The sequence below is a fragment of the Mus caroli genome, chromosome 8 (genome assembly GCF_900094665.2).
Source record: "Mus caroli chromosome 8, CAROLI_EIJ_v1.1, whole genome shotgun sequence".
Classification (NCBI taxonomy): Eukaryota; Metazoa; Chordata; class Mammalia; order Rodentia; family Muridae; genus Mus; species Mus caroli.
The window spans coordinates 95,682,325-95,695,327 of NC_034577.1; the positions used below are offsets into that span (position 1 = coordinate 95,682,325).

The following is a 13,003-nucleotide window of genomic DNA, read 5'->3' on the forward strand; positions in this document are numbered from 1 at the left end:
TGAAACCCTGTCTCAAAAAATAAATACATAAATTAACAAACAAACAAACAAACACAGGCAGGGCTAGAGAGAGATGACTCAGTGGTTAAGGGTAGTCACCGCTCTTCTGAAGGTCCTGAGTTCAATTTCCAGCACCCACATGGCAGCTCACAACTATCTGATGCTGTCTTCTGATGTGTAGATATACATGCAGACAAAGTACTTATATACATAGAACACATAAACCAATAAATCTTTAAAAAATAAAGGCACTACTATAAAAACGACTAGATTAAAAGTATTAATGACTACTCCAAAAATATATTAAAATTTGTATAAGCATTTATGAGAATGTACTTACTATTATTTGAAACCAGAACCAAAAGAACATAGACAGACATTCTTTTCAAATTTGTGCTTGAATCATCATTAGTTAAGAGCCCGGTTAAATCTTGAAATAATTCTGAAGTACACAAAGATTGCTGACAGTAAACTGAAACATAAAATACAATTTTCATTGTAATATAATAGCACAAACCATTTCAAAAATATATTGAACAAAACACAAAAGTTGTCAGACCGAAGATGCTTCTGAAGTAGATGCCACTTAACTGGCATGTGCTAGAAACAGCCACTTAAACTGGCATGTACTAGAAACAGTCAAATCCATGAAGACTTGATGCATGCTTACTTAAGTAGCAGTTTTAAAAAATATTTTAAGGGCTGCAGAGATGGCTCAGTGGTTAAGAGCACTGACTGCTCTTCCAGAGGCCCTGAGTTCAATTCCCAGTAACCATATGGTGGCTCATAACCATCTGTAATGGGATCCGATGCCCTCTTCTAGTGTGTCTGAAGACAGCTACAGTGTACTCATATACATAAAATAAATATTTAAAAAAGGATAAAATTTAAAAAAAAAATTTAAATGACATTTATTTACTTATTTGTATGTGCAAACACACAAATGTGTGTACCCACTATGTGCAGACATGCCATAGCACTCTCATGGATGGGAGGGGAATTTACAGGAGTTGGTCCTCTCCTTCCATCATGTGAGCTCCAGGCAACAGACTCAGGTCATTGAGGTTGGCAAGCACCTTTACCGAATGAGCCATCTAGCCAGTCCCAAACCAGCTCCAAACATTTAAAATACCCTGGAATTGCCAATAAAATCCTAACCGAATAACAAATGAAAATCATCTCAAGTGAAAAGAGAGGCCAAGTGAGAAGACTAATAGAAAAGACAGAGCAAGGAAAAAAACTTAAGAAAATTCAGACATCTGCTTCGAAAACAGAGAGACAAAGAATACTTATGATATTTTTAAAAAACGTTTGGAGATGCAAAAGTCTTTTCAAAGGTCAAAAATAACACGAGGAATGAGGCAATAGCAATATTTAGGAAGCAAACCAGGACAACGGTGCACTTAAGTCCACCCTATGCTTTACAGCAAACTTGACTCAAGATAAAACAAAACCAAAAACAACAAACATCTCCACAGGAAACAAACAAAAATAACCCTAAATAATGAGAGTCAACCAAGTGTGAGGATGCTCACCTTTAAATAAAGAGAAAAAAATTAAAGGCTTATTTGAAATCATTTCAAGCACATAAAGATAACACTTTATATTTTACCATTTTCTTCTGCAATGGATCCTAATGTGTATAAGGCTGCTTCTTTTACCAAGCTCTGCTCACTTGACTTTGCAAGGTTTATTATAAACATCAAACCACCAATTTCCCGGAAATAAATACCTGCATCACCTGTAAGATTTGCAAGTAAAACAAGAAATTATATTTACTTCCTTTACTCTGTTAAGGATAAAAGAACCAAACGAAAGAATATAACACACACACTGAGCAGAAGAGAAGCAACCATGCATGCTGATACATTACTGTACTACAAAGCCGAATCAGAGGGGGAGGGGGCTTGGGCTTGGGCTGTGGGCTGTGGGCTGCCATGTCATGGCACACAGACAGTCCCAGGGCTAGTGAGGCCGTCGGAAGGATCAAGAGTTTCACACCAGCCTGGGTTACTTGATGGAATAGGAAGACAGAAAGAGGGGAGGGTAAGGAGGGGAGAGGCAAACACCATCACAGAGAACAGGGAGAGGAGGAGGGAAAGAGAAAGGAGAAGGGAAAAAAAGGAGAAAAAATAGAATCCTGAATGAAGTGAATTATTATGTCTTACTGTTTTGTTTACAAACTGAATGAATCGTGATCAGAACCTCCTTCTGTGACAAAGGGTTGCCCATGTGATACTTCAGGCATTCCAACAGTAACTTCAGGTCAGTCTTCATTTCTGCTGGAGAAGGAAGAATTTATTAGTTTAAACACAGAGTTTCCTTTCAAAGAACAATGATTCAAATTCTATTTCATAATTACACATCTTTGAAATGCTTGCCTTATAATCCAATAAAGATATCCTCAAAAGGTATTTTAAATGAACTGGATGAAAATACATTAGAATTTAGAGCATGCTAATGAAGAAGTATTTATGAGGAAATTTATAGTACTAAATACCTGTTAGAAAAAAAAATGGCTCTCAAATCAATGCCCTTAGCTTCTACCTTAAGAAACTAGAATAAGAATAAACTCAGCCCAAAGCAAGCAACGAAAAACCTATAAAGAAAACAGCTGAAGTCAGTGAGGTAGAAAAATGGGCCCCAAAGAAGCTCAATGGTGCAGAGCACTGGCTGCCCTCCAGAGGACCTGGGATCCAGCACCCACCTGACAATTCATAACTGTTTGTAACTTGACTCCAGGAGAGCTGATGCCCTTTTCTGACCTCACTCGGGCATCAGGCATGCACAGATACACATGCAAGCAAAACATCCATACACATAAACATAAACTTAAATTAAACAGAGAAAGTGCTTTTAAAAGATCAGTAACACTGATAATTCTCTAGCCAGACAAATGTGGATAAATGAGTACAGACACAAATTACCAATATCAGATGAGACAAGAGCCAGATATAATAGCTCACACCCATTATCCTAGCATTTAGGAGGCTGAGGCAGGAGGATTTCTATAAATTCAAGGACTACATATTAAGTTCCAGGCCAGCCTAAGCTATAGAAAGAGACATTATAATTAAACAACTACCTTAGATTCTGAAGATAACATTTTGCACAACTTCATACAGATTCAATGACTTAGATGAAATAGAAGAAAAAAAAATGCTTTCAAAGGTGTAAATCATCCAAACTCACCCAAGAGCAAGTTATCTGAATAAACCTATATTTATGAAAGAAGCTGAAATCATAGTTACAAAGCTTCCCACAACAAAAACTCTAGTTTCAGGTGTTTACATTGGACAACTCCACCAGTTTTCCCCCAGCCCCTCCACCAAACATTTAAAGAAGAAATAGTATCTAAAAGGTTATTTCCCAATGAGAAAAAAAAAATAGGCCTCACTATACTCTATGCTGATCTCAATCTTAAGATCCTCATGCCTTAGCCTCTTCAGTAACCAGAGCACACCATGATGCCTGCTTCCTGACTTATTCTGAGGTTGGCATTATCCTTGTATCAAAACTAAACCATTAGAAAGAATAGAAAACTACAGACTAGCATCTTTCATGTAAAAACATCTAGTAAGATGTTTGAGTAAGCTGAATATAACAATATATTAACAATGCATCATGACCAAGTTAGTTTATCCAAGGAATACAGGGTAAATTTCATATTTGAATGAAAATCAGTCAAGATAACATATCAAATAAAAATCAAATCCTCTTTTACTATGTAAATGACAAATAGGTATTGGAATAACTTTGTTGTTTTGCTTTTTTTCCAGACAGGGTTACTCTGTGTAGTCCTGGCTGGCCTGGAACTCTCTTATGTAGATCAGGCTGGCCTCAAACTCAGAGATCTGACTGCCTCTGCCTCCCGAGTGCTAGGATTAAAGGCATGAGCCATCTCTGCCTGGATTGTTTTGTTTTTTTTAAGTTTGTATTTCTTTTGTTTTGGCTTTAACAATATTTTATTATATTTGTTTATTCATTCACTTTTTATTTGTTTGTTTACTTATGAGGAGGCACATGTGAAGGTTAGAGGATAATATGTAAGAATCACTTTTCTATCATGTGAGTCCCAGAGATCAAATGAGGTTGTCAGACATGGCAGTATGTGCCGAGCCATCTCGCCATTTTTGGCATAAGTCTTGAACTAACATTTACAAGGGGTAAACTTAAAAAATAAGACATATACTACAAAAATCTGGGATACATCAATCTTTAGTCTTCTATTTATAAAAAATCAACTAGTGTGTTTCAATTAAACAATTTGTGATGTAATCTGTCTGAACAATATATGGTACAAAGGTTATTATTGAGTTGACTTTGGGCAACATCCAACATTCATAATTATCATGTCTATTAACATCATCGGGCTATCAATATCACACTGATAACATGCCAAAGAAAATTTCGAATAAGGCATGGTGCTTTTTCAGTTCTGGGCAAATTTTAAGCTGTGTTCCTACATTCCTTTCAGCACGTCCTTCTCAGATTTGAAGGTTTCCTATCACAGTCTTTTCGTCTTCGCCAAAGCACCTCCCTAACTATACAATTATCACATTTCCTCTTCACTTAACCATTTTGGGGGCTGAGTAAACAAGGTCCTTCAATTCCTGAAGGAAATGCACACAGTACCAAAAGCTACAAGAAACAGAAGAAAACGTGACTGGATAAACCTAAAATTTAAATATTTTTGTTTGGGTGTTTATTTATTTTGAAACAGGGCCTCAGTATGTAAGTCTGGCTGTTCCGGGAACTCACTATGTAGAGCAGGCCAGATCTTAACTCACAGAGATCTGCCTGCCTCTACCTCAAAGGCATGTTCTTAAAATGCATCACAATGCCTGGCTTACAATTTAAAACTTTTAAGCATCAAGATACTACACAGAATGCAAAAGCAGCACAATCTAGAAGGAAATATTTTTTTTCTATTTTTAAAACCTTTTTGGTCCTTTGAGTTTCACATTGTGTATCCCAAGAAGGAAATCTTTTCAAATCAGATATTCAGTCTGGCGTTCATCCCCTGGGATCACACCCAGCACTGCCTAGCAGCTCACAGCTGTCTGCAACTATAATTTCAGGGGATCTGATGCAGCCTTCTAACCTCTGCGGACACCAGGTATGCAAGCGGTTCAAATATACATGCAAGCAGAGTACCCATATCCATAACATTTTTAAACCACTGTGTTTGGGGGAGGTGGAGGCCAGAAGACAACTTGTGGGAGTTGATTCTCTCCTACTACATGGGTCCTGGAGATCAAACTCATATTGTCAGGTTTAATGATCTCTACCCACTGAGCTACCTCACCAGCCTCCACATGTCTTTAGTCGGCTTTTCATTTACAAAAGACATGGCCTCAATATGGCCCAGGCTGGTCTCAACCTTGCTACATAGCGATGGATGACTTTGAACTCTTTCTCCTGCCTCTCTCTCTTCACTTCTAGTTTCTCTCAAACCTGAACCTGGGAGTGGCCTGTCTAGAACAGCAGGGTCTCCAGCACCCCTCCAGCCATGTTCATTATCTTTGCCTCCCTATATAGCTTCCCAGGCTGAGCTACCTCTCAGCTTTTTAAAAACTTCTCGAAGCCTGGAGTAGTGATGCATGCCTTTAATCCCAGCACTTGGAAGGCAGGCTGAGTTCAGGTCAGCCTGGTCTACAAAGTGAGTTCTTGGACAGCCAGGCTACACAGAGAAACCAGTGAGGGGAGAGGGTGGCAGCAAACAAACAAAAACAAAACAAAACAAAACAAACTTGAACTCTGATGAGGCCTCTTTGGCCCTCATTATAAATCAGCCAGCCAGCCAGAAAACAAATTCATGGTTTGATGAATGATGTCTGATATGAGAGTTAATTAATAGTAGTTGAAACTAGAATAAAGGAACCTAGTTTTCCATGGGCAGGCTAGTAATTAATTAAAGTGGCACTATGTGGCAAATCAATGCCAATGAAGCCATTGTACTGGCCGGTTTTGTGTCAACTTGACACAAGCTGGAGTTATCACAGAGAAAGGAGCCTCCCTTGAGGAAATGCCTCCAATGAGATCCAGCTGTAAGGCATTTTCTCAATTAGTGATCAAGGGGGAAAGGCCCCTTATGGGTGGTACCATCCTGGGATGGTAGTCTTGGGTTCTATAAGAAAGCAAGCTGAGCAAGCCAGGGGAAGCAAGCCAGTAAGTAACATCCCTCCATGGCCTCTGCATCAGCTCCTTCTTCCAGAGCTGCTTGAGATCCAGTCCTGACTTCCTTTGGTGATGAACAGCAATATGGAATTGTAAGCTGAATAAACCCTTTCCTCCCCAACTTGCTTCTTGGTCATGATGTTTGTGCAGGAATAGAAACCCTGACTAAGACAGCCACTGTACCTTGTAAACTTACTGTTGTTGATGCAGTATGTAGTTCAATTGGTAAAGAGCTCGCCTAGCACCAACACAGCTCCAATTTCAATCTCTAGCATCATATAACCCAGGCATTACTGCAAATGCCTATAATCCCGGCACTGGGGACTTGGGACAGGAGGATCAGAAGTTTAAGGCCATCCTGTACCACACAATGAGCTTGAGACCAGCCTAGACTATGTGAAAGCCTGACACAAAATAAAAAAACAATTTTGACGGTGTAGACCGACATAAACATATTCATCTGCATTTCTGACAGTACCCTTGCAATAGTGAGCCACCATGTCGAAGGAAATCTTTTATATTCTGCCAATAAATCTACTATCATATGGACTTATTATTATTATTATTATTAAAAATAGAGTCTCACTATGTAGTCCTGGCTAGCCTAAAAATATGTAAACTAGGCAGGCCTTGTATCCAGAGATCTGCCTGTCTCTGCACTGTAAGTGCTGGGATTAAAAGCATGAGCTACCATGCCCAGCTCATATGGCACTCTGAGTATCAGCATGACTTTCCCATAATTTCTGATGTCAGAAATTATATTATAGGCACTGTGATGGTTTGTATATGCTTGGCCCAGGGAGTGGCACTATTAGGAGGTGTGGCCTTGTTGGAGTAGATGTGTCACTGTGGGTGTAGGTTTTAATGCCCTTATCCTAGCTGCCTGGAAGAGTTTTCTCCTGTTTGCCTTCAGAACAAGATGTAGAACCCTCAGCTCCTCTTGCACCATGCCTGCCTGGATGCTGCCATGTTCTCACTTTGATGATAATGGACTGAACCTCTGAACCTGCAAGCCAGCCCCAATTAAATGCTGTCCTTATAAGAGTTGTCTTGGTCATGGTATCTGTTCACAGAAGTAAAACCCTAAGGCAGGCACAAAGCAGGCGTTCACAATGTATGCTGTGGTATATTATTTTCCTTTAAGTTAATATATATCATCTTATCATCTTGCAAGGAAGCTTTTTTTTTTTTGGTTTTTCAAGACAGAGTTTCTCTGGATAGCCCTGGCTGTCCTGGAACTCACTCTATAGACCAGGCTGGCCTTGAACTCAGAGACCCACCTGCCTCTGCCTCCCGAGTGCTGGGATTAAAGGCGTGCGCCATCACGCCCGGCAAGGAAGCTCATTAAGACCCAGGATGGTGGTGCATACCTTTAATCCCTGCATTAGGGAGGCAAAGGCAGAAGGACCTCTGGGAATTCAAAGCCAGCCTGGTCTACATAGTGAGTTTAAGGTCTGGCAAAACTACATTAAGAGACCCTATCACCAACAAAACAAAACAAAACAAAACCAAGACAAGGCTCCTTAATAGTTAGGAAGTAGACCACTTAGAAGCTTAAGGAAGTCCCTGAAGCTAATCTGACATGCTGGGCCCCTCCCTCCTCATATATAAGATGTAAGGACTGCTGAGGAGTACTCCAAGACCAAAAGAATTGCTTCGAAAAGGATCAGACCAACTCAACTGCCTGGAAAAGACAGAGAACAACTGAGCTTCCTGAAAGAGATACTTTTCAACCTGTGAAGCTGCATGTAGGTTGTGCTGTGTGTTCCAGTTTCCCCGCTTTCATGAGCTGGGGTAGGCTTCTGATGATACAGCTGCCTTTGAGTCATTACTGTTTCTGTAAATAACTCTTCATTCACATGCGTTGTATGTAGCTCCAGCAAGCTTACTGGCTTACCAAGTTGGATTTGGTGGTATCCTTACTTTGGTCTGTTGAAAAATCCCTATCTGGGGTAAGTAGATGTTTGTTCGTGTCCTCTCAGAATAATGTCAGAGAACATATGTAAGTTGATGAATGATTCTTTTGTTTTCTAGATGTTTGTGATATATGTGTGTATGTGTATATATGTATGTATATGTATGTATGTATATATATATATATATATATATATATCACAAACACACATGCATGAATATACCTACAATTATACAACTATGAAATACATAAAACTAATGTAACTACATGATTCATGGATTCTCACCTTGTGTTTTCTTTGGCTTCTCACTTTCCATGCTTGTCTTTTTCCCTTATATTTCATCTATAAGATAGGGCATTTTTAGTTAGATCAGCTTCTAAGAAATATTCTGGCCCATATGCTTGTTTCAACAGCACATATACTAAAATAGGAATGCTACAGGGAAGATTAGCACAGCTCCTTCATAGGAATAAGACACAAATTCATGAAGCAGTCCACTTGTTTAAAAAAATTTTAAGGAATGAAATATTCTGGGCATGACGGTGCATGTCTGTAATATTCAGACAGGAAGGGTAGTGGAAGAAGAGTCCTGAGTTTGAAGCCATTCTGAGCTACATTTAAAGTTCCAGAAAAGAAAGGGGTGGTGGTGGGGGGGAAGGAGCTAAAAAACTCTCTCAAAACCAACAAGCAAACAAACAAAACCCCTCACAAACTCAGGAGGGACAATCCCTGGGATCCACATAGTAAGCAAAAACAGACTCTCATTGGTTAACTTCTAACCACACATGTGCTAACCCGTACATGCATGCACACACATGTACATTCACATACACACACAAATAGATGTCATTAAAATAAATATCTGCAGTAAAGGACCAGCTGTCATTTTCAAAAGGTTAAATAATTATAAAATGTCCCAGCACTTGGGAGGCAGAGGTAGGCAGATTTCTGAGTTCGAGGCCAGCCTGGTCTACAGAGTGAGTTCCAGGACAACCAGGGCTATACAGAGAAACCCTGTCTCGGGAAAAAAAAAAAAAAAATTATAAAATGATAGTTAAAATTAAAAATAGCTCACTTCCCAAGTCAAAAGCATGTTCCCACTCAAGCAATTACAAAATGTTTTCAGTAATTTTGTGGATACAAATTATCACTAACAATGAGATTGTAAAATTTTTTTACCCTGATCTCACGGGGCGGGGGTAAGTTTTTACATAACAGGACACACCATCCTTACAGGTTTTACTTAATTTACTCTCCAAACCAACAAGGTCAGGTGCAAACGTTACTAGGAAGACTAATAGAGAACATAAATAAGAAAACTAGTTGATTAGTGTTCTGCACATCTCTTTCGTCCTGGGGATGGGACTCAAGGTAGAGTCTATCATTAAGCACTAGGTCAGCCCCCGAAATTCACTACTCTAAAATTGGTCACATCAAAAGCTTTGTGGGGGAAAAAAAAACTCTACATATCTCCCTCCCCCCATGAGAGACAAAAATATCTTCCTGGGTGGGGCTGGCAGAGCTGAAAAATCCTAGCATTCACTTATGGAAGTTGTCCTTGGAATCCTACACTGTGGAAGGCATCCTCTAACCGGAGCAGAAAGGCAAGCGCTTAACGTGCACTATCAACTTTTCTGCTCCAGTGTGACATAAGCCATTCAGGTCCCAGGGAATAGAGGGTCCCAGGAACCAGTTTCTGTACGGGATGGATAGGACGTGGGGCGCACCCCGTCACGGCTCGCCCGGGGTTCCCAGCCTCCGGGTCCACCGTCTTTCCGTGGGTTAAGGCTCCCTCGCTCCAGGCTCCGGAGGCCTGGCTCACCTAAAGAGCTGGAAGAAGGAACGCCTGTGAGGAGGGCAGGCAGGCCCACGACTTCCCTCCACTGCTCTCCGCGGGGCACCATGCACGGCTCCCGAGCCCGGCTCCGGCGGACCTCCCGGGAGCAATCGCCCAGTTCCCAGCGTCAGCTGCTGCTGCTGGGCACGCGCTCCCGTCCTCTTCCTCCCAAACCGAATCCCCGTGGGGGCCGCCGCTTTCCCCGCCCCGGGATCCCGGGGAGCAGCGCGGACGCACACAGTCGCCCGACTGGGCAGACGGGGACGACCTTTTCCCTTTCGTGGGCCTGGCGCCAGGTCAGGGAAGCCCCTGCCCTCAGCTCAATCCACCTCCTCAGGTGAGCCAGGGAAGCGGGGCCACGCCCGCCACCACAGCTCCGCCCCAGGAGGCAACCACCGGAAGGCGGGAAGCCGAGGCCGTGGCCTCTCCACCCTAGAACCCAGGGCCCCTGTCAGGCCCACACCAGCTCGTCCCCGTGGCAGCCTAGACCACGACGCCTGACTGGGTTTCCCACGCCCGCGCGCCAGCCAGGCTCACATCCGCTGGGCGGGACTTCCGGCCGCACACCTGTCCCACTGAGCTTAGCCCTTCGCAGCTGTCGAGCCATCAGTGGGCAGGTGGTGACCAGGGCGGGATGCCGGGTTTTAGATGGGAGAAAGTGCCATGGTGAGGGTAATAGAGCTTAGTATTTAGGACTTGCGTCTCAGAAGGGTCTTTGCTCCCTCCTGACCTTGCCTGACACCAGGCTTTCTTTGGTTGTTGCACTGGGCATTCCGTTGACTGGACACCCTCACTGGGTGAACTCCCCAAATCCTTAGTTTTTGGTTCTGGCCAAGCCAGCTTCTCATTGAGTAGACCCAAGAGCCTACAGCTCTGAGTCTTAAATGTGCTCAAGGTGTGCCCTCATATAATTTAGACCTGTCTTGCGTCCCTTTCCATGGGAGTGTTGGGAGATGGAAGTACTGTCAGAGGGCAGTCCCTGCTGTGACAAAGTCACCTGATGACACAGCCAAGCAAGAGTGATACAGGTATTCAAGAAATAAAATCCCTATGAGCCCCCTCCCTCACCTCTTGTCAACTATAACCCAGGTTCTCACATAGGAGACTGCCTTTGAGAACTGTTCCATAGCAGGCAATTTAGGGCCTTAGGATACCGAATCACACACACATCTGGACCTCCCAGTTTGAATTTCTAGTTTGTTACTTTTCCTCACCTTCAGGAATTTTCCTTCCCATCTAACAAGCTGCTAAATGCTATTATTCCAATATGATTATTCAATAAAAAGACATTTATGGATGGGACAAGCCCATAAAATTCAATACATAGGTATAGTGGCAAACCTTTAGGTATATATAATGAATGATGACAGCACAAGGGAATGGTTTTGTTTCCTGATAAAGCTCCTGAAATGCTTCTTTAAAAGTTCTACTTTAAATAAGTAATGATCTTAAAATGTCCGCAGCTAAAATTCACATCTTAAATTCATTAAGATAATTAATTTTTAACTCTTTTTAGTGAAACAGACATATCTATGATATGTAACTGTAAAATAGCAAGCCAGCATTAATGAATTAAATTACAAAGAGCTGGCTTTTGTTCTGCTTTCTCCCCATTCTCCCCACCATTCCAGACAATAAGACTATATTACAAATGAGAAAAACTTTTATTAAGGAAACAATTTAACTTCTGTCCTTTAACAGATTTTTACAAACTAAAGCACAATATGAAGACAATTACAGTTCCAACCACTAACATAATACACACGGTGCTTATTCTACAACTGGAAAGTTGCAGAAGTTTGTGACATACCACTATAAATATAAGTATTATTAAAAATTACAAATTGTTTGGTGATTATTTTGATAACTTCTTGAGCAGCAGCTCCTGTAGGAAAAAGGAGAGAAGTAAATGTTTGAAAAGAATAAATTTTAAGAGTTAAGTAATATATACCAGACTGGGCCTGACGGTGCATGCTTTTAATCCCAGTACTAAGGAGACAAAGACAGGTGGATCTCTGTGAGTTCAAAGCCAACCTGCTCAACATAGTATGTTCTAGGCTGGCCAAGGATATGCAGTGAAGACACTATTGACTTCTGATGACTCTATTTCATCAGACTGGGGATGTAAAGGCAAGATTATGAGTTCATGGCCAATCTCAGTTACAAATGGAATTGGAAGGCCAGCCTGGTGTATATGAGATCTATGCTATATAGAATACACCACAGATACAGATGAGTACAAAAGGCAAAACAAACAAAAAACATAAAGCCAAGCTGTTTAAAATCCAAAACAAACATTTTAATGAGTCATAACAAAATAAAAGATTATAATAATTATTATTCAGGATCAAACCCACACTGAATACTACAGAGCTCCTGTAAGGTACTTGAAACACAAGAGACAGTGAAATTCCACCAAGAAAAAAAAGAATCTTTTTAAAACTGAGGCAGCTTCTTTCTACATACTGAGGCTGTGGACTTAAACCTGTACTATCACCAAATCTCTCAGGCACCATAGATGTAGCAGAGGTACAAGAAACAAAAAGATCTGCTGCTTGCTACCTTGGGTCTTTCTGTTTAACAGCAAGAGAAAGGATAGCTTACAAATAAATACAGCATATAGTATGTAGAAGACTTTGTGGTATGATAAAGAAGAAAAGAAGGACTAATACAGAGGAATGGCTCACGTTTATATAGGGAAAGCCTCGGAGAATTACATTCATAATCATTACAAAACACATAAAACTAAAGACCTACCTACACTCGTTAGGCCTCTCTCATTGTGTCTCTTAGAATCTGGCCTATGTAAATAAATAATAATTTGCCCTTTCCTATGAATTTGCAGGTTACCTTACTATTTAGACATGAAAGAATGATTTTATTTACATAAATTATCCAGAATCAGGCTTTGCGTTTGCTTAAAATATAGTTTTCTTAGGACTACATCAGTAACAGCATTCTGAACAGACTACTCCTCAGACTGGACCTGCCTTCAACATCTAGAAAGGAAACGATCATAAGCACCAGCTCAGGCTATGGGAGGCAACAGGCAGGAGAGTCATAAGCACCA

The 13,003-nt window shown here is 41.0% G+C and overlaps 2 protein-coding genes and 1 non-coding gene across 11 annotated transcripts in view; 1 reads left to right on the top strand and 2 right to left on the bottom strand.

Moving 5' to 3' along the window:
• The window catches only part of Terb1 (telomere repeat binding bouquet formation protein 1), a 50,537-nt gene extending 40,246 nt beyond the window's left edge, over positions 1–10,291 (bottom strand). For 3 of the 7 annotated variants that reach the window (XM_021170431.2, XM_029480333.1, XM_029480332.1), the window contains exons 1-5: positions 9,919–9,974; positions 8,382–8,438; positions 2,169–2,279; positions 1,613–1,741; positions 341–472 (exon numbers count right to left, since the gene is read on the bottom strand). In XM_021170431.2, the coding sequence (XP_021026090.1) occupies positions 341–472; positions 1,613–1,741; positions 2,169–2,279; positions 8,382–8,412 (403 nt within the window). In that variant the 5' untranslated portion in view covers positions 8,413–8,438; positions 9,919–9,974. Of the gene's footprint in view, positions 1–340; positions 473–1,612; positions 1,742–2,168; positions 2,283–8,381; positions 8,439–9,918 lie in introns of all 7 variants that reach the window. The other 4 variants (XM_029480330.1, XM_029480328.1, XM_029480331.1 and 1 more) reach the window with 3 other exon arrangements.
• Positions 8,494–8,600, top strand: LOC115031889. The gene has a single exon (XR_003837521.1). It is a non-coding gene; the product is annotated as a U6 spliceosomal RNA (small nuclear RNA).
• A 1,283-nt stretch (positions 10,292–11,574) lies between the features above and the next one.
• The window catches only part of Nae1 (NEDD8 activating enzyme E1 subunit 1), a 23,231-nt gene continuing 21,802 nt past the window's right edge, over positions 11,575–13,003 (bottom strand). For 2 of the 3 annotated variants that reach the window (XM_029480602.1, XM_021169513.2), the window contains one exon: positions 11,575–11,818. In XM_029480602.1, coding sequence (XP_029336462.1) covers positions 11,709–11,818 — 110 coding nt within the window. In that variant the 3' untranslated portion in view covers positions 11,575–11,708. The remainder of the gene's footprint in view (positions 11,819–13,003) is intronic. The other variant, XM_021169512.1, reaches the window with a different exon arrangement.